The sequence below is a fragment of the Schistocerca cancellata genome, chromosome 4 (genome assembly GCF_023864275.1).
Source record: "Schistocerca cancellata isolate TAMUIC-IGC-003103 chromosome 4, iqSchCanc2.1, whole genome shotgun sequence".
NCBI lineage: Eukaryota > Metazoa > Arthropoda > Insecta > Orthoptera > Acrididae > Schistocerca > Schistocerca cancellata.
In genome coordinates this window covers 137,331,447-137,358,603 of record NC_064629.1, presented here as the reverse complement: position 1 = coordinate 137,358,603, position 27,157 = coordinate 137,331,447, and the positions used below count along the sequence as shown (strand labels likewise).

At 44.6% G+C, this 27,157-nt stretch overlaps 1 protein-coding gene across 1 annotated transcript in view; it reads right to left on the bottom strand.

Annotated features, from left to right (window-relative positions):
- Positions 1 to 27,157, bottom strand: part of LOC126183925 (GTPase-activating Rap/Ran-GAP domain-like protein 3) — a 662,070-nt gene that overhangs the window by 34,604 nt on the left and 600,309 nt on the right. Inside the window, exons 16-17 of the mRNA XM_049926272.1 lie at positions 16,413 to 16,579; positions 3,024 to 3,137 (exon numbers count right to left, since the gene is read on the bottom strand). Of these exons, the coding sequence (XP_049782229.1) occupies positions 3,024 to 3,137; positions 16,413 to 16,579 (281 nt within the window). The remainder of the gene's footprint in view (positions 1 to 3,023; positions 3,138 to 16,412; positions 16,580 to 27,157) is intronic.

Genomic DNA, 27,157 nt, shown 5'->3' with positions numbered 1-27,157 from the left:
AAGTGTTTATTTCTCTTGATCAGAGAATGCAGGACACTGGTTCATTGGGAAGAAGAAACAAGGGACCTGGCAACATGAGGACCACTCCCACATGCTATTATTTCCTTAAGCTGGATTCTCCAACCTCAGGTTCACTACCTCAAACTGTTCAGTGAAACATCCTTGTCCTGTTAAATTTTTCCATACTCTTACGGAAACACATTAAGAGTTAAGAAAAAGAAAACATTTTTGTGAGAAAAACAAAAGATCAGCTTTTGCATTATACTAATGATATTTTTAAAGTATTTTATGTGATTCCTTTAACAATAAGTGTTTCCAATAAACTAACTTATTTAACAGCTCCTTAAAATTCATTACAGTAAGAGTTGTTTGATAAAATGAGACAGTGCTTCAGCTTTGCATTGTCCCATACATTGTTCTCCAGGATATGGTTTATAAAATGTGTGTTTAATGCACTACTTTTTATGAAAAGTGCAACACCAAGAAGGAATAATCTGAATAATGCCACACTTGGTGGAAGTGGCGACGGGTGTGCAAGCAATACACGATACATTTTGCAGTGAGATGGGGTACACGTAGGCCGAGCAGAGCATGTCGGTCCGACAACGTCAGTGTTGCATCTAGTGTAGTCAGTGCAGAGCTGTCACACAAGGTGGAAACAATACAGTTAGTGCCAGTATGCTTTGTTGACATCAAATAGAGCCATATCGGCATGTGAGCTTGTTTGAATAAGGCAGAATGCTCGGTCTCTGGGCGACGGGGTTATCATACCATGACACTTTGGCTCACACAGGGCATGCTGCTACTACAGTGATGCGTGTGTGGAAGCAGTGGATACAGGAAGGTCGTACGCAGCAATGAGTGGGAACTGGACCACAGAACATGACCACAACACAGGATGACTGTCATCTTGTCTGCATGACCATTATGGACCATAAAGCATCATCCACAGCTTTGGCTCGTCGCTGGAGCACTGCAACAGGTGTGAACTTGTCTGCATTGATGGTTCGTCGCTGTCTACTGCAGGTTGGACTGGTTGCATGCATGCCATTATGTTGGTTTCCATTGTCCAGAAATCACAAGCTCCTCCAACTGCAATAGGCATGTGAGCACTGTCGCTGGGGTGCTGAGTGGCAACATGTAATCTTTTTGGATGAGTCCCACTTCATCTTGTCCTACAGTGATGACCACATACGTGTCTGGTGGTACTGCGGTGAGTGCAACCTGGAGGGCTGCATTGTGGAGTGGCATAGCAGACAAACACTAGGTGTGATGGTTTGGGGCACCATTGATAACAACAACCAATCACACCTCACATATATTGTGGGCACTTTGAGCAACAGCCAGTAACTAACAGAGGTTGTGGAGCTTAAGGTACTCCCCCTGCTTCAGGCATCTCCACAGGCCACATATCAACAGGACAATGCCCAGCCACATATTGCGAGGAATGCACAGGCCTTCTTCAAAGAGTGACAAGTACCATTGTTTCTCTGGACTGCACATTCACCAGACATGTCGCCCATCGAAAATGTCTGGGATATTGCTCGTTGGCATCTGGTGCGTCACAGTCCTCCAGTAACTGGTGTCACAGATTTGTGTACTCGGATACAAACTGCATGAAGAGAAGTCTCTCAGGAACATATTCAGAATGTTATTGATTCAATGCCATGCCATGTAGCAGCTCTAATTGCAAAGCATTGTGGCCATATGACATATTAAATAGTAGAGCTCAAAGGACATGAACTGATTTGAAAAGGTAATCATTTGTTACTTGTCACGTATCTAACCTGTGGTATTAAATAAAATGAATTCACACGTTTCCTTCTTGGTGTTGCAATTTCCACAAATGGTAGTGTAAATTTGGAAAGATTGGAATAGCAATGGATTTCTTTTGAGAGAGATTAGAGTTTAACATCCCATCGATAGTGAGGTCATTAGAGGCTTTCTTTTGATGGTTACCTCTGTTTTGATGACCTCCCATACTACATTACATGTGTTGATGTACTAAGAAAGTATTCATTATTCACTTTGGATTTTGATGTTTTGATTTCTGGCTCATAATACCTTTTCATTTTTGTGAAAATTCTCTTGTAAGCTTTAAAGAGATGTGACCTACCACAGCACAAGAGTGTCAGGATTGTTACATCTTGTGGTTGTGTCGGTAAGCAGTTGTGTAGCCTTTAGGTTTAATGGAGGGTTCATGCTTGCAACACAATGAAATCAAAATATGCATCTCAGACATTACAGATTTGTATTTTGCAAACAATCTAATAACAAATATAAAAAAAAAATTTTACTATCAATCTCTACACAGTACAGAATAAGTATCCATTAACCCCACCTATAGAGTTAGTCACCAGAAACCTGTAAAACGTAAGTGCAACAAAGTTTCCTAGACTATGGATTCAGGAGGATCTGAGATGTGTTCAACATACAGAATATATAACCAATAAAATAGATATCATCTGTTACTGCATAAAAATTCTGTCAAGTTGCATGTCAAATGAAACAACAAAAAATATGTACTTTGGCAAAGCAGAATCTGTACTGCTGTATTGTATAATTTTCAGAGAAAACTCAAGTGCTAGTAGAATTTATTTCATAGCACAATAGAGAATAGTATAAGCCATGGGAAGTGCAGCTCCTAGACTCTCATCCAAGCCTGTATTTCAAAAAACTTCAAGTCCTTCCAATGCCAATGCCAATAATTTTCACCAGGAAACCCTTAAATCTTAATGAGCATTTTCTAGTTAAAACCAGGGTATTCAGTCCCATAAAACAAGAAGAAACTGGGATATCACTACCAAACACTCAAGTACACCACTAAAACAAAATTGACCATGCCAAGCAGGGAATTAGCTACAGCATACAACAAACTATCTTATGACATCAAAGTGATCAGAGATACTTCAGCATTTAAACCAGATAATGGTTCAACTACTATTCCTATAATAATAATAATAATAATAATAATAATAATAATAATAATAATAATAATAAAGGAATTTTATGTACAAGCTTACCCGGATATACTGAAAGCCTTCTACAGTATCTGTGTCACTAGCAGGGCACCAAGCAGTCCAGGCAGCTGAGTGTCTCCACTGCATTATCAACAGTTTCTTCTGGAGAGCTGCCACCTTTAATTGAAATTAGACAAGGGTCAATTAGGTAACACATTATTTTGCTCGTATGATCAGGTAGACCTCTTAATCCTATGGAAACAGCCAATTTCTGTGTGAGGGCAACCAAAGTCTTAATTTACAATATTTTCACAAAATAATTTGATGATGTCTGGTTCCTAAAGTCACAGAATCTTGGCTTAAATACATGTATTAAGCTCATTGCTTAACACATGTATTGTCATAAGCAATTATTACTCCAAGTTAGGTGTCATTGTTATTGATGTAACTAACATGTTGAAAAGTATGTCCATGAAATTGGTAACCGATGGGTCATGATGTGTTTTATACATATTCAAGTATTTGCAGGGACAAAAAGCATAATTTATGATGTTTTTATTTCTGAAAAACAAGATATAATTGTTGTGCACTGAAAATAACTGGAAATCATACCTCACAATTGTCACAGGCTAGTCCTTTTGAGTAGTGACATATATTTTCCATAGTATTTTTTACTTAAATGTAAAACATTATATTTATTTGACTTAATTGCCAAGTTGGCTGAGATATATTGATTTTTAAATGAGGTCATTTGATCATGAACATGTTCTGTAAGACATCTTGAAAATATAGTGAGTACTCCTTAAGGCAATAAACATTTTGGGTGCCATTCTGAAATCATTTTCATTGCAATACAGGAAAAATCACCTTGAGTTTATATGCACTATGTAATCTCAATTACTTGGCATGTCAAACTACAAAACATGGCAATATCATAGTCATTGTCTCCACAAATCATAGCATTGTCACACAACATTGTCATATACCACATTATTATTTTTCATTACTTGATCCATAGTGAATTGATGTCACTAAGTAATATAATGAGGAGATAGTGAGTCAAATTTCTGACTGTTTAACTGAAAAGAGATTATCTGAATAAGATGAGACTGAAAAGTTTTGTCATAGCTATGAGCAAATACCTATAGTGAGAATGGTTTTTTATTTGTACTTAGCCATGTTGACCAGGTGGCTGAAACACTGGGTTCATTTTTGGGAGGAACGTGTTCAAATCACTGTCTGGTCATCATAAATCAGTTTCCTTTGATGTCCAAACTCATTTCATGCTGTCAAATTTTCTTAAATAAGGCCAAGATCAAAATTCCTTTTGTATCCTTATCTAGAAAAATCTGTGGTCTATCTAATGGCACCAGTGGTAGGATGTTAAATATTACAAATCTTTGTTTCTAACTATTTCTGTTTGTCGCATAATTAATTTTAGGTACCTCTACAGCTAGGAAAGTGATCTGGATTTGTTGAATATTGCTGATACTCAGTGACTGAGTCTGTGTATTTAGTTAGGAAGGTAAGGGTTTCCTTTCTCTGGTGTGCGTTCTGCAAATTACATTCTAATGTAGACTATTCAGTGGAAATAAACTCTGATGGCACATTTAAAACCAATGCAAATACCTGAGGTCTGCTCAAATGCATAATGTCTACTTAGCAAGGATGTGATGCTACCCAAACCCACAGAGGCTGGCTATGGTTCGGAGCTACTGGTGTGAAAGAAATTCTTGTAAATAGTTACATGTAAATAACTAATGCCAGTGAAGCTCTCCATCAGATCTTCACTTATACTCCACAAGCCACCTTATGATGTATGCGGTGAAAGGTACATGTGACACTACATGTGAAAGAAATTCTTGTAAATAGTTACATGTAAATAACTAATGCCAGTGAAGCTCTCCATCAGATCTTCACTTATACTCCACAAGCCACCTTATGATGTATGCGGTGAAAGGTACATGTGACACTACTATCATTTCCTGACTTCAACACATTCCTGTTCCATTCATGAATAGTAGGCCTACATGGGAAGAATGACTGTTCATAAGTCTCTGCATGAACTCTAGCTTCTCAGATTTCCTTGTCATGATCATCTCAAGAGAAATATATCTGGTATGAAATAATGTGTCTCCCGATATTTCTTGGCTCACAGTATTTTAAACAGTAAACCTCTCCACGATGCACACTGCCTCTCTTGTAGTGTCTACCACTGGAGTTTTCTGAACATCTCTGTAACAAACTCACAGTTATTAGAGGAGCCTGTGATGAAATATGCCACAATTCATTGGATGTTTCCTATTCCCTTTATTAATATTATAGCCTACAGGACCCAAACTGGTGAGCAGTAATCAAGAATCTGTCCTATTAGTATTCTGCACACCATTTCTTTTGTGGATGAACTGCATTTCCAGTGAATCTCAGTGTGGTAACAGATTTTCCTGCAATTACTTTAATGCGGTCATTTTAGCTCCACTATGTTGCTCCTAGGTATTTTTGATTTGTAAGCAGTAGTGTAATTGAACAGTAATGAATCTCTTACTCAGTTTGCGTACAGTTTAGGGCTAGCACCAATCATCATCCTCTGCAACTCTTCCTACATTTTGCTATAATCTTCTGGTGTTACAGCCTTGATATAGACCACAGCATCATTTGCAGACAGATTTATGGAGATTCCAACATTATCCACTAGCTCATTTATATACACTGTAAACAGTAACAACCCTGTAACAATTATTGAATGTTCTCCCAAAATCGTCCTTACATTTGTCCATTTCATCACGTTAAGAACAAAGTGTTGGTTTCTACCTGAATCTAGTCAAAAATTTTGGCTGACTCTCAGTAAGCTTGTAGTTTTTGCACTAAATGATGATGCAGAACTGAATCAGGTGCTACCTGGAAGTAAGGAACATGGTCTCAATAAGGCAGTCTTTGTCTATAGTGTTCTTAATATCATGAATGAGCAGAGTTAGCTAAGTTTTACATGATCTCTGTTTGCAGAATCCATGATGATTTTTATAGAAGAGACACTATGTGATCAAAAGTATCCAGACACATCCAAAAACATACGTTTTTCAAATTAGGTGAATTGTGCTGCCACCTACTGCCAGGTACCCCATATCACAGACCTCAGTAGTCATTAGACATACAGCACAAAAGCATACAGGCTGACCTCATCTGTTGAGTGACAAAGACCGCCGACAGTTGATGAGGATCATAATGTGTAAGAGGCAGACATCTATCCAGACCATCACACAGGAATTACAAACTGCATCTGGATTCACTGCAAATACTATGACAGTTAGGCGGTAGGTGAGGAAACTTGGATTTCACGGTTGAGCGGCTGCTCATAAGCCGCACATCACGACGGTAAATGCCAAATGACACTTCGTTTGGTGTAAGGAGAGTAAACATTGGATGACTGAACAGTGTATAAACATTGTGTGGAGTGACGAATCACAGTACACAATGTGGCGATCTGATGGCAGGGTGTAGGTATGACGAATGCCCAGTGAATGTCATCTGCCACCATGTGTAGTGCCAACAGTAAAATTCGGAGGTGGTGGTGTTATGGTGTGGTCGTGTTTTTCATAGAAGGGGCTTGCACCCCTTGTTTTGCGTGGCACTATCACAGCACAGGCCTACATTGATGTTTTAAGCACCTTCTTCCTCCCCATTGTTGAAGAGTAATTTTGGGATGGCGATTGAATCTTTGAACATGATCAAGCATCTTTTCATAATGCATGGCCTGTGGCGGAGATGTTACATGATAATAACATCCCTGTAATGGACTGGCGTCCACAGAGTTCTGAGATGAATCCTATAGAACACCTTTGGGATGTTTTGGAACCGACGGCGTGCCACGTCTCACCGACTGACATCGATACCTCTCCTCAGTGGAGCACTCCATGAATAATGGGCTGCCATTCCCCAAGAAACCTTCCAGCCCCTGACTGGACGTAAGCCTGCGAGAGTGGAAGCTGTCATCGAGGTTAAGGGTGGTCCAACACCGTACCAAATTCCAGCATTACGATGGAGTGTGCCACGAACTTGAAAGTCATTTTCAGCCAGGTATCCAGATACTTTTGGTCATATACAGAGCTATTACAAATGATTGAAGCGATTTCATAAATTCACTGTAGCTCCGTTCATTGACATATGGTCACGACACACTACAGAGAGGTAGAAAAACTCATAAAGTTTTGTTCGACTGAAGCCGCACTTCAGGTTTCTGCCGCCAGAGCGCTCGAGAGCGCAGTGAGACAAAATGGCGACAGGAGCCGAGAAAGCGTATGTCGTGCTTGAAATGCACTCACATCAGTCAGTCATAACAGTGCAACGACACTTCAGGACGAAGTTCAACAAAGATCCACCAACTGCTAACTCCATTCGGCGACGGTATGCGCAGTTTAAAGCTTCTGGATGCCTCTGTAAGGGGAAATCAACGGGTCGGCCTGCAGTCAGCGAAGAAACGGTCGAACACGTGCGGGCTAGTTTCACGCATAGTGATGTGAAAGATTCAGTGTTTAAACCTCCTCTACCAAGAAACTTGCCAGAACTGCGAGCTCGCATCAACAATGCTTTTGAACTCATTGATGGGGACATGCTGCGCCGAGTGTGAGAGGAACTTGATTATCGGCTCGATGTCTGCCGAATCACTAAAGGGGCACATATCAAACATTTGTGAATCCCTAAAAAAACTTTTTGAGTTTTTGTATGTGTGTGCAAAGCATTGTGAAAATATCCCAAATAATAAAGTTATTATAGAGCTGTGAAATCGCTTCAATCATTTGTAATAAACCTGTAGTGTATGTGATACTACCGAGAAGGAAGACCGCTGTGTTTGGCATATGGCTTTGGTGTACATACTTCTTTGCTAAAGGAAACTGAGCGGCAGTTGACACCACAGTGACGCAACGAACTGCTACAAAATGGTTATCTCAAGGATGGCTCCGAATCAGACGCCCTATAGCGTGCATTATACAGACCCCAAACCACCACCATTTGCTGCTTCAGTAGTGTCAAGCGAGAGGTCCCTGTATGTCGGGGCCGAGGTGTGTTGTGTTTTCTGACGAAAGCTGGTTGTGACTTGATGCCAGTGGTGGTCGTGTGTCGGTCAGCTGAGAGACTGCAACCAACGAGTCTGTATGCTAGGCACACTGGGCCTACACCTTGAGTTATGGCCTGGGGTGCGATTTCGCATGGCAGCAGGAGCACTCCCGTGGTTATCCCGTGCACCCTGACTGCAAATTTATATGTCAGTCTGGCCATTCGACCTGTCGTACTGCCATTCTTGAACAGCATTTGAGGGGGTGTGTCCAACAGGATAACGCTCGCCCACATACTTCTGTTGTAACCCAACATGCTCTACAGAGTTGCTTGGCCAGCTCGATCACCGCATCTGTCTCCGATCGAACACCTATGTTACATCATCGGACGGCAGCTCCAGCGCCATACAGAAATAGCATTAACCGTCCCTGTGCTGATTGATCAAGTGCAACAGGCATGACACTCCCTCCCACAAACTGACATCCGGCATCTGTATAATACAATGCATGCACGTTTGCATGCTCGCATTCAACATACTGGTGCTTACACCAATTAATAATGTTGTGGTGTCACCGCCAGACACCACACTTGCTAGGTGGTAGCTTTTAAATCGGCCGCGGTCCGCTAGTATACGACGGACCCGTGTGTCACCACTGTCAGTGATGGCAGACCGAGCGCCACCACACGGCAGGTCTAGAGAGACGTACTAGCACTCGCCCCAGTTGTACAGCCGACGTTCCTAGCCATGGTTCACTGAGAATTACGCTCTCATTTGCCGAGACGATAGTTAGCATAGCCTTCAGCTACATTTGCTACGACCTAGCAAGGCGCCGTATTCAATTGATATTGAGATTCTATTAATGTATAATCAAGAGCGATGTTCTACAAATGTGGATTAAAGTTAAGTATTCCAGAAGGTACGTACTTTTCTTTATAGCATTCATTACGTATCCTGTTTCAGACCTCACGCCAGCCTGCGTGAGTTTAAGCGCGTGCCTTTCGGCTTCCTCTCATTGTGTCTAGGCTGACTTGTCTAGACACAACAAATGTAACAACATTTAACATTTTAAATGCCTTATCTCGCGCTTACCTTAACCTGTGATGTTCGAATGTTAATCACTTAAACATATTACCTAGACAAATATATTCGAGAAATTTCTTGACTCCACATTAATTATTTTTTGGTGTTGCAATTTTTGCCGTCAGAATATGTAAAATGTGTTTTAATACTGTAGAATTATGATGATTATATTCAGATGTTCGAAAACAGTCACCATTTGACGACAATGATTTGTATTTAGAGTGATTTAAATATACTGAACTAAAAAGTTACACTACTGGCCATTAAAATTGCTACACCATGAAGATGACGTGCTACAGACGCGAAATTTAACCGACAGGAAGAAGATGCTGTGATATGCAAATGATTAGCTTTTCAGAGCACTCACACAAGGTTGGCGCCGGTGGCGACGTCTATAACGTACTGACATGAGGAAAGTTTCCAACCGATTTCTCCTACACAAACAGCAGCTGACCGGCATTCCCTGGTGAAACGTTGTTGTGATGCCTCGTGTAAGGAGGAGAAATGCGTACCATCACGTTTCCGACTTTGATAAAGGTCGGATTGTAGCCTATCGCGATTGCGGTTTATCGTATCGCGACATTGCTGCTCGCGTTGGTCGAGATCCAATGACTGTTAGCAGAATATGGAATCGATGGGTTCAGGAGGGTAATACGGAACGCCGAACTGGATCCCAACGGCCTCGTATCACTAGCAGTCGAGATGACAGGCATCTTATCCGCATGGCTGTAACGGATCGTGCAGCCACGTCTCGATCCCAGAGTCAACAGATGGGGACGTTTGCAAGACAACAACCATCTGCACGAACAGTTCGACGACATTTGCAGCAGCATGGACTATCAGCTCGGAGACCATGGCAGCGGTTACCCTTGACGCTGCATCACAGACAGGAACACCTGCGATGGTGTACTCAACGACGAACCTGGATGCACGAATGGCAAAACGTCGTTTTTTCTGATGAATCCAGGTTCTGTTTACAGCATCATGATGGTCGCATCCGTGTTTGGTGACATCGCGTTGAACGCACGTTGGACGCGTGTGTTCGTCATCGCCATATTGGCGTATCACCCGACGTGATGGTATGGGGTGCCATTGGTTACACGTCTCGGTCACCTCTTGTTCGCATTGACGGCACTTTGAGCAGTGGACGTTACATTTCAGATGTGTTACGACCCGTGGCTCTACCCTTCATTCGATCCCTGCGAAACCCTACATTTGCCGGCCGGTGTGGCCGCGCGGTCTAGGCGCTTCAGTCTGGAACCGCGTGACCGCTCCGGTCGCAGGTTCGAATCCTGCCTCGGGCATGGATGTGTGTGATGTCCTTAGGTTAGTTAGGTTTAAATAGTTCTAAGTTCTAGGGGACCGATGACCTCATATCTTAAGTCCCATAGTGCTCAGAGCCATTTGAACCATTTGAACCATTTGAACCAAACTCTACATTTCAGCAGCATAATGCACCACCGCATGTTGCAGGTCCTGTATGGACCTTTCTGGATACAGAAAATGTTCGACTGCTGCCTTGGCCAGCACATTCTCCAGATCTCTCACCGATTGAAAACGTCAGGTCAATGACGGCCGAGCAACTGGCTCGTCACAATACGCCAGTCACTACTCTTGATTAACTGTGGTCTTGTGTTGAAGCTGCATGGGCAGCTGTACCCGTACACGCCATCCAAGCTCTGTTTGACTCAATGCTGAGGCGTATCAAGGCCGTTATTACGGCCAGAGGTGGTTGTTCTGGGTACTGATTTCTCAGGATCTATTCACCCAAACTGCGTGAAAATGTAATCACATGTCAGTTCTAGTATAATATATTTGTCCAATGAATACCCATTTATCATCTGCATTTCTTCTTGGTGCAGCAATTTTAATGGCCAGTAGTGTAGCATTAACCGCCCCTGTATTGACTCATCAAGTGCAACAGGCATGAAACTCCATCCCACAAACTGACATCCGGCACCAGTACAATACAATGCAGGCAAGTTTGCATGTTCGCATTCAACATACTGGTGCTTACACCAATTATTAATGTACCAGCATTTCACATTTTAAATGCCTCATCTCGCGCTTAGTTTAACCCGTGATCTTCCAATGTTAATCTCTTAAATATATTACCTAGACAAATAAGTTGACGAAATTTCTTGACGGCACAATAGTTATTTTTTGGTGTTGCAATTTTTTCCGTCAGAATATGTAAAATGTGTTTTAATACTAGAGAATTATGATGATTATATTCAGATGTTCGAAAACAGTCACCATTTCACGACAATTATTTGTATTTAGTGATTTAAATATACTGGACTAAAAAGTATTATTATTCTCAATTCAGATATGCTAATTTCTCTCTGAAAAAATGACAATGCGGGTGCGGAATTCCTGAGAGCACGGGCCCCATAGTGCCTGCTGCAAGTGCTGTGTCGATTAATCGCATGTGACCCTTGCCACCGTAGAGCCGCATCGTTGTCGCGGCCGTAGTATTGGCAAAGAGCGGTGACTGAATGAGAAGTTATGGGAGATTTTCAGAGCATATTCTCTGCTCTGGTTGGGGGTTTTGCGTTTCACTAGGCGCTGCCTCTCGTAGCTGTGAGCGGAGCTTCTGGTCTGGTGTATTAGAGTCGGCTGTCAGCGCGTGTGAGATATTAGACAGCACGGGAGTGCCGAGCTGCCAACGCAGTGCGAAGACTCAGCTCCATTCCGGGCGGTTGGCGGTCAGCGTGGCTTTACTCGTATTACCTCACACAACTGCGATCACTGTTTAATAAGTGGAGTCGTACCATTCGTCACGAACAGCAGTGAAAACACAGTCAAAAGGGAGATATTCATAACAAAACCCACCACCAGTATCGCCTGTCTGTTGGACAGTCGTACCAAACACGGCATCCGTATCCGACTGGTGAACTGTGGTTTTAGAGACAATGCGAAGGAACTGCGATTTTAACTGACGCTTTTGACACTGCATCAAGCTATGTGAGACTGCAGGCTATGCTGCTTCCCCTACTCATCGAGTGAGGAAAAGAGGGTCGTTTGATATTCAGCGTCTAGACGACATCATCGTCTGAAGCTGTGAGATGGAGGAGACAGTCGACGCCGATCCGGGAGGAGTGGGGTTCAAAACTCTGCCCGATCCTCTTCGTTTCAGTTTTCCGTGGTTTCTCTAAATTACTCTCTCTCATTTCTGGCTTCGCTTGCTCTATTACGTTCTGCATTAAATGTCCAAAATGAATAATACCGTTTAAAGCAGCTAACGCCAGAAAGTTTATGTGAGGCGGCCAATACAGTTTAGTTAATGCACACGTTGTTACTGAATCTTTTTGCTATATCTGTATAAAAGTAGGTTGCATCCAACTGATAACGCCAACAGCCGAGTTCTCTCTAAGGAGCCATATCTTGGCACTCGTAAAGTTATTCGGGGCCAGTCTGTGACGGTATCTCAAACAGCAGTATTGTAGGCCTACACAGAGTGAGTGACAATTTTTTTTACTCAGATGAAAGATAAAGAAAAATCACTGAGAAGTCTTCCTTTGCGCATTTAATTAACAAGTCAAAAATATGTCACGTCAGGTCGCTGCAGACTTCATGAAAAAAAAACCCTCAGTTTTAGTGAACGCTACCACGTTGATAGAGACATCTTCGGCTGAAGGATGCAAGCGAGTGAACGTTGTCAGAAATACATATGACGGTAGTATCGCGTACACAAGGTATAAAAGTGCAGTGCATCGGGGGAGTTGTCATTTGCACACAAGTGATTCATGTGGAAAGGTTTCCAACGTGATTATGGTCGCAGACGGGAATTAACAGATGTCGAATGCGGAATGGTAGTTGGAGCAAGATGCACTGGACATTCCATTTGGGAAACCTTTACGAAATTCAATATCACGAGATCGACAGTGTCAAGAGTGTGCCAAGAATACCAAATTTCAGGCATTACTTGTCACCAAGAATAACGCAGTGGTCGACGGCCTTCACTTAACGACCGAGAGCAGCGGCGTTTGGGTGGTGTTTTCAGTGCTCACGACAAGCAACACTGCATGATATAATCGCAAAAATCATTGTGGGACATACGACGAATGTATTCGTTGGAACAGTGCGGCGAAATTTTGTGTTAATGGACTACGGAAGCAGACGACTGACGCGAGTGCCTTAGCTAGCAACACATCGCCTGCAGCGCCTCTCCTGGGCTCGTGACCTTATCGGTTGGACCCTAGGCGACCGGAAAACCGTGGCCTGGTCAGATGACTCCCGATTTCAGTTGGTAATAGCTGATGTTTTGACCAGAGTGTGGTGCAGACCCACAAAGCCGTGGACACAAGTTGTCAACAAGGAACTGTTCAAGCTGGCAGTGGCTCCCTAATGGTGTGGGCTGTGTTTACATGGAACGGACTGCGCCCTCTCGTCCAACTGAACCGATAATTCACCACAATCGTTCGCAACTGGTCTGAAGAATATTCTGGACAGTTGGAGCGAATGATGGCTGGTTCAAATGGCTCTGAGCACTATGGGACTTAACATCTTAGGTCATCAGTCCCCTAGAACTCAGAACTACTTAAACATAACTAACCTAAAGACATCACACACAACCATGCCCGAGGCAGGATTCGAACCTGCGACCGTAGGAGTCCCGCGGTTCCGGACTGCAGCGCCTAGAACCGCACGGCCACCGCGGCCGGCTGGAGCGAATGATCTCGCCGCCCAATCACCCGACGTGAATCCCATCGAACATTTGTGCGACGTAATCGAGAGGTCAGTTCGTGTACAAAATCCTGCACCGCAACGCTTTCGCAAACTATGGGTGGCTATAGATGCATCACGGTTTAGTATTTTTGCAGGGAACTTTCATCGACTTTTTGAGTCCATGACACGTTGCTGCACTACGTTGGGCAAAACGAGGTTCGACACTATATTAGGAGATAACCCAATCACCTCCTTGTATAAACGTTTGGAACAGCTGTGTCTTCATTCAGCACTTCACAAGATGTAATGCATGGACGTTCGCTTATCGACTCTACCCTTGCGGCAGGAAACATTCAGTGATGTCGCGTACCCAATCTGACACTTCTATTATGAGGTAAGCCCACACATGTAGGAGCTGTATACCGAGTAACCTTGGAAGGAGACACGCTGCACGAGGCACTGCAAACAAACCAAAAGTCGGCATTGGGCAAAAATTGACGGAGGCTGCTTCTTTTCCAGACTGATTGCCCGTCAGAGATGTGGCAAGTGGAGCTTTCATTGTCTTCGGCTATTCGGTAACTGACCACAAACGTTCTACAGCAGCCAGCACCATTCGACTGTGGACTAGATTTGAAGGAGTATGGCACGCAGTACGACTTTATCACAGTATACATACAGATTTTTTTTTGTAAACAACTATTTCTCCGCACAAACTTCCCTACAACACCTATACTAGCTTTCCAAACTGTTTCTGACTACTCTGTATACAAGGTTATTCGTAAGTGCCCCTGGGGTTTCAGAAGACTGCTGCACAAAAACTACAAGACACACAGAAAATAGACACACATCAGTGGATAGAGTATCTCTCCACGTTTCTGACTTACAGTACAATATGGGCAGTGTTAGTGATGCTGCAAAAGGCAAATATGGGCGGAAGAGCACGCACATGCAACTCATTCAAGTCGTTAGTGCTGCTACGACAGCAACCAGCTTTTGAAATCTGTGCATTTGGTTGCGTATGTGCAGGTGCAAATTAATTCCATACTACAGAGTATACCCTCTTTGTCAGGTTCTATCGAGATATCGATATTGTCGTTCGATTTTAGTTATGAGTGTGTTGTAGTGTGGTCTTTGGCTCAACAGATATTATTACTTTCATCTCGGTATTGAGAAATGAAGATGGCTGGAGCACGCTTGACATTCGAGCAACGAAAATGTATTGTGAAGAGATTTTTCAAGTTTGATAAAGCCGCTGAAGTGCAACGTCAGTGGAGGCGGGAGTTTGAAACAGAACCAACCGCCAATCCGCCTGACAATTAAACGCATCATTGACAAGTTTGAATTGCATGGAACGATTTGTGATATTTAGAAAGGAAGGTCAGGAAGACAGCGTACAGCTAGAAGTCCTGCTTCGTCGGCTCTCGTGTTGGAAACGTTTGTTAATTCTCCACAGAAGTCTGCTACGCAATGTGCACGCGAAGTGTGGGTTAGCAGTACAAGTGTAAGAAGAATTCTGAAAGCTGCAAAGTGGAAAGTTTACATTCCAAGATTACTGCATGCGATTTGTTATGGCGATCCTGATCGCCGAATGCAATTTTGTGAATGGTATCAGCAAATGGTAACTGACGACGAACAAATTGTGACGAAGGTAGTGTGGAGTGACTAGACACAATTTAAACTTAATGGAACCGTGAATTGGCATAACTGTGTGTACTGGGCAGCGGAAAATCCGCATGTTTGTGTGCATAAAGCGGTAAATCTACCAGGGGTTCATGTATGGTGTGCACTATCATCTAGGGGCTTAGTAGGACCCTTTTTCCTTGATGATTCTGCCACTGGAGAAATGTACCTGGAAATATTAGGCACATCAATTTTGCCAGGTATAAGTGCGGTTTATGGAGCTGATGAACAGGTGTTGTACCAACAGGACGGGGGGCCACCACGCTACCATCTAGCTGTATATGAGCTTTCCTGCATGACAATTTTCTGGGGCACTGGACTGGACGAAGGGGGGTCATTGACTTCCCTCCACGGTCGCCAGATCTAACACCTATGCACTTTTACTTGTGGGGAACTGTGAAAGATAACGTGTGTCGACGTAAGCCACGCACGCTGGAGGAACTTCGCCAGGTGATTATAGCGACATGTGCAGCGATCTCCACTGTAAAAGTGGCTGACGTAGTTGCGGCGACCACTCGTCGTTCTGTTTACGTGTACAGCCGTCAACGGTGAGCATTTTGAACATTTAAAGTAACCACGTGCTAAACTGAAGGTTGTACAACATGTGTGATCAATTATTAAATGTAAAATGAACACATCAGTAATACTTTTCGTACCTTAAAGTGTGTATACATTTTTCTGGCGGACTCTGCGCAATACGGAACGAATGAAATGTCTACATGTTCTTCCGTGACACGAAGGAACATCTACGATGGAAATCAGGGTCACATTGACGGGCGCGCACTTACATAGTTCTTCGTGAGTTATTATGTAGCAAGCATCTACCGGGAATGTTTCGGGCGTATGTAAGAGGTGCCGTTACTGCTCTACTATGATTAAGATGGTGTAAGAAAATTCACAGGAGGGGATGAGTAATATTTTTCTGGAAAGAACACTTCTGGAGTGGGAGAAAGAGATGTTTTGCGTACCACACGGAGATGTGATCCCCCTGGTCTGCTTGTGGCGTACAGAGTGCAGCCCCTGGTGCGTTCCAGGCGGAAGTCCTTGAGATCATTGCGGTTCCGGGCCGGCAGAGGAGGGCCACCTTCGCCGTCGAAGTCTGACAGTCGAAACACGTGGATCTTGCATTCGCGACCTGCAAATGAAAGGAATTATGGTGATATTTATTGTAGATGGCTCTGTTACTGAAAAAGTACTGTTTATTTTTCTCGTGCTGTAAAGAGGATAATGGATGTGATACGGTTTGGTCCTAAGTCATTCGAGTATGAGGAAAGCAGTACTGTATTGTTTGGTAAAAATCTTTTTTAGCAAAATATGCTGCTTTTTACAAGTTCTGACATATTCAAGAAAAGGTTTTCAGTGGTCCAGGAAAATATTTGCTTTGTTATAATTCCAGTCTCGGATCAAAATGTTTATTTGTAATCAAGTAATTAATTTTGGTCGGGAATGACCATCTTCAGACCGGAGTAGAAACGTGTTTCATTATACAGGAAATTTCTGTTACAAACTTATAGGACTTGCAGAAGGAAGTGAGTACATAATATTTTGAATAGGTACCCACGTCTGGAAACGTACCGTTTCCGTTCTACGACGGTTTCAAATCGAATGTTTAATTCATTCTCTTCTGCCCGCGGAATTAAATTAGGCGTGACACAGTACAGTTATTAGGTAACGATCCGAAAGAAAACATAACGAAACATCCATTTATCACTTAAGCTCATTTGTATTATTAACACTTAAACATTACGTTGTGTACGTGTAGTATGCTACGTCCTTTTTTGGTTTGGAATAATGTAAATACGTAACGTTTAAGTGTTGATACAAACAAATGTGCTTAAGCAATAAATGGATATTTAGCTATGTTCCCTTTCAAAAATGGTTCAAATGGCTCTGAGCACTATGACTCAACTTCTGAGGTCATCAGTCCCCTAGAACTTATAACTGCTTAAACCTAACTAACCTAAGGACATCACACACATCCACGCCCGAGGCAGGATTCGAACCTGCGACCGTAGCGGCCGCGCGGTTCCAGACTGTAGCGCCTAGAACCGCTCGGCCACTCCGGCCGGCCTATGTTCCCTTTCGAATAATTACTTAATAATTGCACTGCGTCACGCCTAATCCAATTCCTCAAGCAGAAGTGGACGAGTTAAACATCTGAAATGAAACCGTCATAGAACAGAACGGAAACGGTATGTTACCGGACACGGGCTGTTATTCAAAATATTATGTACTCACTCCCCTCCACATGTCCTGGAAGTTTGTAATGGGAATTTCCGAACACCCTGTATATATCACGCCATTACATGTGATAAACTCATTAGCCATTTCGGCTTCGTCAAACAAATGAAACTGTGGTATGTAAAGTCCACCATTGAAGCGAACATACTGCATATGAAGCAGCGATCATGTCCTGTGATCACAATACAAGGCCGGAAAAAATGCAACATCCTCAAGAACTGTGTTCAGTGGAATGTCTGTGCACCCTCCGTTTTGACTGTGCAAGCAGTAACTGTGTCGAGTTTAGAGGTGAAAAGTGTTTACAACATTCATTCTACGGTATAACAATGCCCCACCGGCTAGTGGGTACTCTCGTTGAACAGCTTCAATCATTTAAATCGGGTCACACTGGGGGCCTGCGGGAAACTGGATGGATACATCGAAGGATCGCTCCAGAAGCTGGGCTCACTGCTTCAGTGGTGTTGAAATTAGCCTTTCCTCGAGACATTTGAGTCTCATATGTATCTACGATAGTGATGGAAGCTGAAGAAATGAACTAAAATTTTTGCCATACTAAGGACTTGAACCAAGGCCGTTTTGCTTTTTTTAATTCTAATTTATTAATTATATATATATATATATATATATATATATATATATATATATATATATATTTGTTGAGATCACATAGTACGCGAAATAACAAACACAATATAAAGGGAATGATAGAAATTAAAGAAAACGCCCTCCCGGCAGAACAGACAAAATGGTATCCGTGTCCCGCCAACTTGTGGGTAGCCGCGGTCTGAATCCTAAGGCAGTCAAGCATGTTCCAGACACGTCTTCACGAAGATTATTGCATTTGCCGGTACATGGGACTGAGTCCTGGTATTACACACTCTCACTGAAATAACCTTCTCATATTGGGACACCCCAGCTGAAGGGGGGGAATCGAAGAAGGCACTACCCAAAAAGTTGGCATAGCACTGACGGTATCGCGGATGGTGCATGAGAAACGTAAGGCTATCTTGCAGGAACGTCCAAAAATCAAGAACACTCTCATCACCTTCGTGGAACAAATAAGAGATCGAGAGGCCTTTTATCCAGATCACAGCATTGGTCTTCATACTTGGGAAATATGTCTCATCTAGGAACAGAAGAGATTTCGGTGTAATGGCATGGGGAGCCGTATGTAGAAGAAAGGCAAGCATCTTCTGAATCAGCTGCCACACCTCTGCAGAAGATGCACACATCAGTCGATGTTCGTCCGTATCAAGCGTGTGACAACGAGGACACAGCGGCGGATCTGTCATTTTTATGGCATGTAGACGAAATTGTGTCATGTATTTTCCACTAACGACCAGATACCAGGTCACACGACCCTTCGTATCGAGGAGTATATGATGCACATAACGCCAAACCACGTGCCATGCGATCGTAGGATATCGGCTTTTCACAACATTCCGAGTATGATTTCTCATCATTAGGCGGTAAACATCACGTGCCGAAGGGTTTCTGGTACTAGGCAAGTTGGCATGGACATAACTGTGTTCGAAGGGAAAGGTCCTGACATGTGAGAGAGAGGAAAAAATATGGGCTACTGCAACGGGTGCCACTCGAGAGAGAGGGACCCGTTCATCAATCAAGCTTCCCGATAATCCGGTTCAGCGGCGGGTCCACGATTAAACCATCGTACTTACATAAGGGGCAGCTGCTCTCGCTTGGACGTTGACAAGGCCGAGGCCGCCATCTCGAGGAGTAAGTGTCAGCGTGTCGTAGCGGACTTTGAGGATAAGACCCGCGCTTACAAAGTAGCCGAACGCCGCCTGAAGTCTGTGTGCCATTGCCTTTGGCATCGGTAAAATCTGTGCTAAATGGGGCAGTCGCGAGACTAGATGAGTGTTAACAAAATCCACCCTTTGTAACATGTCCAGTGCTCTCAGGAGGTTGCCACGAACGTTCGTGCGGGTAGCTTGAAGCAGGCGTTTCTAGTTAAATGAGATCGTGCGCTGTATATTACGCGTGAAGGTGATCCCCAAACATTTGAGTTTGTCCACTAATGGGATGGAGCCACACTCTCTGCTGGAAGGCCTCTACCGACGGACATAGCTCTAGATTTCGTCAGGTTCACACGGCTGCCCGCAGCAGTTCCGTACTGGTTGATCCATGCCAGTGCCTCTCGCACTTCATCCTCCGATAGAACCAAGAGCACCACGTCATCTGCATAGGCGCGGCATATGAGAGCATTCCTGACATTAATAGGGCCTGCCACACGGCCATTGACCAGTACACGCGACGTGGCACCGCGTAGGAGCCGCAAGACGATGTGTCTAAACCTGTGTGGAAAGGCCATCCGTCGGAATACGTTTTCTAGAAAGTCATGACTCACTCTATCAAAGGCGTGGTCGAAGTCCACTGTCACTAAGGCACCGCGACTGCGGCAGGTCGTGGCCAGGACTATGACGTCACGGTAATCGCTGAGTGCCGTCTGGATGTTACTGTCACAATTTAACCTGGTCAACGGCCGATAATGTCCAACTTCCAGACCTCCCGATGGCTTGTGGACCGGGATAAGCAAGCCTTCTACGAATTTGGGTCGGAGGAGAAGGTCAGGGTTCATCATTTTTTCATACATCGCAGTCCAGCGTGCGCCCATGATGTCATGAAATGTGCGTTAAAACTCTAGCGGGAACCCGTCTGGATCTGGGGCTTTGTTCGCCGCACCCTTATGAAGAGTATCGGTGACGTCATCAGCGGTAAATGTCGCAGTGAGAATCTCCACAGCAGCCTCGTCCAGGGTACCTGTCAAGAAACGGAGGACATCAGTCGTTACCGCCATGTTCTGGTCCTCTGCTGCATAGAACTGGTTGTAGTGATCCACAAAGACTTTTTCGATGTTATTCTGGGACGTCAATCGACGACCATCTGGCATGTCGAGGGCGTTGACCAGCTTTCTCCGACACTGCTGCTTCTCTCGGATAATACGATGAATGGACGGGGGCTCTCCTAGCACACAATCGTGACATCTTGCGCGTACTATTGTGCGGTGACGCATAACAGAAATTATCTTCGCCTTAATTGGTTGAATTTCAACCTGTCGTTGAACAGAAGGGACACGGTTTGAGAGTTCCCGGAGAATTGTGTAACAGTATTCCATGGTATGTCGTTGCCACCGCATGTTGTCGCGACCGTATTTCATCATCGAACGACGTAAAGCAGGCTTGGTGCAGTCGATCCACCACCGGAGTGTTGAAGGATACCGGGTTCCCGGATTCGATTCCCGGCGGGGTCAGGGATTTTCTCTGCCTCGTGATGACTGGGTGTTTTGTGCTGTCCTTAGGTTAGTTAGGTTTAAGTTCTAGGGGACTGATGACCATAGATGTTAAGTCCCATAGTGTTCAGAGCCATTTGAACCAGTTTTTTTGTTGAAGGGTACACTGGATGGCGTCTCACACAGTTGTTCCACGTCGCTTCTACGACCTGCCTGCATTCCGGATCCTTGAGATGGGCGACATTCAGCTTCCACAGGCCTCGACCGCGCCACACCTTAACTGTGGAGTGAAACAGTGCAAATGTAGACGATATGGTCGCAAATGGCGATAGGCCATAGCTCAGCGTCAAGCGTTGTAGTTACGATTCCTTGGGAAACGTAGACACGGTCAGGACGACTTGCTGAATGGCTTGTGGCGTACGTATACCCACGGCGATCACCATGCACGCGGTCCCAAGTATCGGTGAGGTTCAGTTCATGCACGAGCAGCTTGAGTTCCTGATATGTGGTGAAATGGGGATGTTGGTCCTTCTGGGATAACACACAATTGAAGTCGCCGCCAAGAATAATATGGCCGTAGCGGCCTACATACAAAGGAGCGACCTATTCTGAACAGAATTGCGACCGTTCCCGTCGCTTGGCCGTGCCCGAGGGAGCGTAAACATTGTTGACTCGGACACCGTGGAAAGTCACAGCAATCACGTCGTCTACCTCAATGCCTTCCTTTAAAAGAATAGCTGTCCTACGGCCACCGTCAGCACACGGCGTGAGGTAGGAAACATAGCCATAGATATTAGGAAACGTCGTCAGGCGAACTTCCTGCAAAAGAGCAACATCGAGATCCGACGCCCTCAACATTGTACGGAGCAGTTGTAGTTTGACGGGGGTGTCAATTGTGTTGACATTGATGGAGCTAATCCTGTAAGCTTGTCGTGGAATTGGGACTACTGCGACGAAGAGCAGCAGTGAACAGGAATGTTGTCCCAGTAGGCTGCACATCCCCATCCAGTAACCCTGTCGATTAGCAGTCGTGGATTGGAGCAGCAGCATTCGCTGTTGTCTCAACGGTGGGTGTTTCGTCGTCGACATCGTCAGACCACGCAAAGGTGCGTGGATGGTGTGCGCTCAGTGGAGTACCTGCGGAGTCCGAAGGCGGAGTCACGTCGGCGGTGGAAGAGTTGTGCTGGTTCAGTTGCTGTTCAACGTTCATAGGTACAGCGTCTAGTGCGTGCAAAGATGGTTTTACCTCCGACGGGGTGCAGACTGGTACTTCCACCACGGAATCGTCCATCGGGGAACATCTTCATAGTTGTGATCGTCATCGTCTTGAGACTGCGTCCTGCAGGTGTCAGACTGGGTGATCCACCGTTTCCGACGTCTCTTTGGCGACCGTTGCTTGCGCACGTGATCCTCAGTGTCCTTAAGTCGCCTGGGGATCCGGATGGTCAGGCACAAAAGCATCGGTAGGCGCAACCGTGGAGTCAAGGGCCATCCCCTGTCCTTGAGATTGCTCAGCACTGCAAATGGCGGGAGGAGGAGGCAAGGGCGTCGGTCCGTCCGCAACAGTCTGAGGCATTACCGGAGACGACGATGTGGCGGTAGTAGGAGCCTGTGGTGATCCCTGTCGGGGGTCGTTATGGAGAACTTCGACAAACGTCAGCGGTAGCGTCGTCGGAGCGGTCGTGGCCGGCAGGTCTCCAGGCGGTAACTGTGTGATTCTGCGTTGCAGACAGCTGGAACGGAGGTGTTCTTCTTTGCCACATCCCGAGCATGTCTTCGTCTGGCCATCATAAATAATAACTGCACGGCAGCCACCAATATATAAGTAAGACGGCACATGTTTGGTTAGCTGTATGAGGATCTGTCGTACTTCATTGAGAACCGGGTATGCAGTGAACTGAACCCACTTTTCAGCTGTGTTACTGTCACCTTTCCATATGGGCGGAATGCAGATACCACTACCTCTAAAGGCACCTCGAAAGGGAGTTCAAATAAACGTATCGTCTGCAGTCCAATCCCACATGTTCCACAGTTAACGTCACCGATGTGTCCATCAGAGTGACGGAACTTAAGACCACTTCGAGTTGCACTTAGAATTTTTTCACATATGTCTTCGTTAACCAATTTCACATATAAAAAATGGTTCAAATGGCTCTGAGCACTATGGCACTCAACTGCTGTGTTCATCAGTCCCCTAGAACTTAGAACTACATAAACCTAACCAACCTAAGGACATCACACACACCCATGCCCGAGGCAGGATTCGAACCTGCGACCGTAGCAGCAGCGTGCCTCCGGACTGGAGCGCCTAGAACCGCACGGCCACCGCGGCCGGCGTTTCACATATACCACACTGCTCACTTTAGACAGGTGGATACCAACAAGATCGTCGCAATCAATCTTGACTTCATCTCTGATAAACTGTTCGATTTCCAGTGCTTTTGGTGGGGCATACTCAGGTGCAAAGCTAATCTTGAGTGTCGATTTTCTGTGGGCATAAGACATTCTCTATCGAAGGAAATATAGCGCGCTAAGACGGCAGAATCACGTAAACAACTCCGCGAGCGAGCTGCGCGGCGAGGACGTAAACAAGACGTCCGTGCCGCTAGCGTGCCGTAAGGCGGATAACTGCTTAGTAGGCAGGAATGCTAGCCATTACACCACCACACCACTTCGGTTAACGCAGCAATCTTAGCCACAGTGCTGCAGTGGTGTAATGGTTAATATTCCTACTTAGTAAGCAAGGAGATCTGGGTTCAAATCCGCCGGCACGGTAGTTCAGCGTGTTCGGCCAGAGGCCTGTTCGCCCTCTGTAATAAAAAAACTGAGGACAAAAAAAAAAAAAAACCGCCAGCACGGTAGCTCAATGTGTTCGGTCAGAGACCTGGCTTGTCTCTGTAATAAAAAAAAAAAAACTGAGTGAAAAGATCAACAAAGAACTTCAATGGAATGGATATCATGTGACGTCCGCTTCGACCAAAATACATCGAACCCCCCCCCCCCCCTCGCCAAAAAAAAACCTAGCTGTGGCACAAATTTCAATATATTTGTTCAGCTTCTATAATTTCGATGTGTGTTGCTGTTTTTCAACGGTGGTCTGAGGAACATTCCTACACCTGTTGGTCAGGTTCTGCACGTCTGCGTAGTACAGACGTACGTCAAGGTCAACGCGATGTGCGAACAACTGTGGCTGACCGAACATAATCCAGGATTGAAATCCAGTCACATGTTGCACTGCTGTGTCATCAGGCACCATTGGGAGCCGTCATTTTGCAGCAGGATTAAGATCACATGTGCCTCTGGCCATGCTACCACTGACAACACGACACGGAAAGAGCGTGGAAACTTGGGTGTCGTGAAAGGATTGACTGGAGGGTGGAATAGCTCTATGTTGTCTTCAGTGATGAGAGTACCTTTTGACTGTATACGAGTTACAGACGTACACGTCGGTATGGCGTAGAACTGGTGAGCTGCCTATTCCAGAATGCATTCGCCCACGGTACACAGGTCCAGGTTTTATGATGTGGTGGCCATCAGTGCCAACTCGCTGTCAGATTTAGTACTTCTGCAGGCTAAAGTAGTCAGCGCCCGCTGCATTGCACAAGCTTTTTCCCTGTGCTACTGCCATTTTTTCCACAGGTTGGACATGTGGTTATTCAGCAGGAAAATACGCGTCCACATACTGCTGCTGCGAAGCAATATGCTCTTCGTGATGTACAACAAGTGCCTTGGCCAGCTATATCACCAGATCTCCCGCCAACTGAACACGTATGGGACATACTGAAGTGGGAACTTGCTCGTTCTCCTGGGGCTGCACGAACCATTGCCCAATCAAAATGCGCAAGGTGCTCGGGATAATCTACACTACTGGCCACCAAGAAGAAATGCAGATGATAAACGGGTATTCATTGGACAAATATATTATACTAGAACTGACATGTGATTACATTTTCACGCAATTTGAGTGCATAGACCCTGAGAAATCAGTACCCAGGACAACCACCTCTGGCCGTAATAACGGCCTTGATACGCCTGGGCATTGAGTCAAACAGAGCTTGATGGCGTGTACAAGTACAGCTGCTCATGCAGCTTCAACACGATACCACAGTTCATCAAGAGTGGTGACTGGAGTATTGTGACGAGCTAGTTGCTCGGCCACCATTGACCAGACGTTTCCAATTGGTGAGAGTTCTGGAGAATGTGCTGACCAGGGCAGCATTCGAACAATTTCTATATCCAGAAAGGCCCGTACAGGAGCTGCAACATGTAGTCGTGCATTATCCTGCTGAAATGTAGGGTTTCGCAGGGATCGAATGAAGGGTAGAGCCACGGGTTGTAACTCATCTGAAATGTAACGTCCACTGTTCAAAGTGCCGTCAATGCGAACAAGAAGTGACCGAGACGTGTAACCAATGGGACCCCATACCATCACGCCGGGTGATACGCCAGTATGCCGATGACGAATACACGCTTCCAATGTGCTTTCACCGCGATGTCGCCAAACACGGATGCGACCATCTTGATGTTGTAAACAGAACCTGGATTCATCAGAAAAAATGACGTTTTGTCATTCTTGCACCCAGGTTCGTCGTTGAGTACACCATCGCAGGCGCTCCTGTCTGTGATGCAGCGTCAAGGGTAACCGCAGCCATGGTCTCCGAGCTGATGCTCCATGCTGCTGTGAACGTCGTCGAACTGTTCGTGCACGTGGTTGTTGTCTTGCAAACGTCCCCATCTGTTGACTCAGGGATCGAGACGTGGCTGCACGATCCGTTACAGCCATGCGGATAAGATGCCTGTCATCTCGACTGCTAGTGATACGAGGCCGTTGGGATCCAGCACGGCGTTCCGTATTACCCTCCTGAAGCCAACGATTCCATATTCTGCTAACAGTCATTGGATCTCGACCAAAGCGAGCAGCGATGTCGCGATAAGATAAACCGCAATCGCGATAGGCTACAATCCGACCTTTATCAAAGTCGGAAACGTGATGGTACGCATTTCTCCTCCTTACACGAGGCATCACAACAACGTTTCACCAGGCGACACCGCTCAACTGCTGTTTGTGTATGACAGTCGGTTGGAAACTTTTCTCATGGCAGTACGTTATAGATGTCGCCACCGTCGCCAACCTCGTGTGAATGCTCTGAAAAGCTAATCATTTGCATATCACAGCATCTTCTTCCTGTCGGTTAAATTTCGCGTCTGTAGCACGTCATCTGCATGGTGTAACAATTTTAATGGCCAGTAGTGTATCATAGGATGCCAGTCAGCTTCTTTATGATCATTTGCATGAGAGAATACACGCCTGCGATGCTGCCAGAGGGGGTGCAATGTGTATTGGTGCGATTCTTTGGACACACTTTACTGTGACGTGTATTTCATTCGGTCTGAATTTGTTATCATATAATGCTGCAATGATGAATTACCTGTCACCTCACATATTAACAAAATGACCTGGTCCTTGAGGGTGTAACATTTTTTTCTGACAGCGTAACATTCAAACTTAAATTTTATAAAATGTGGTGAACCAAAACTACCAACATAAAAGTGACCATACTAAAAATAGAAAATCAATTGTATAAATTACATCCTTAGTTTTCCCCCCTCCAGCTCCTCCATATGCCCCATATAAAGAGGAAAAAGCAATATTTTAATTTCAGTCTCTTTTACCACGTGACAACATATTTCGTAGCAATTTATGTGATTCAGAGTCCATAATTAAAATTTTTTAAACATCATGACGAAGCTGTTAGTGGCTTAATTATCAGATCTGAAGATGGCAATGAAGTGTCAAAATCGCTAATTTGAATTTTCTAGTAATTTTGGGATCCTGACATTATAAATGATTATAGACAAATTTACAATGTTGCATGTTTACGTTGGACAGTGTCCAATTCTTAAAAAATTAAAGCTTGTTCTTAAAATAAATACATCTAATTGATACGAAAATATATATAATATTTCATGAATATTTTTAGCTGATTGAATCTGTTCTTTCTTATTAAACTTTTGTTTTGGTAACTGTGACAAAGTTCTGTCCCTCTCATCTTAGCACTTACATAGTTAACTCCTAGATACCTCTCATATCCATCTCTTGGTTGTTTACATTGTTCTAATGAGAAAGATGACGTCTGCCTTTGGTATTAAAACGTTAGCGAGCGCAAGCTTTTGCCTGCAGTGGAAAAGCGACCGTCAGAAACTTAAATTGTGGAGCCACCA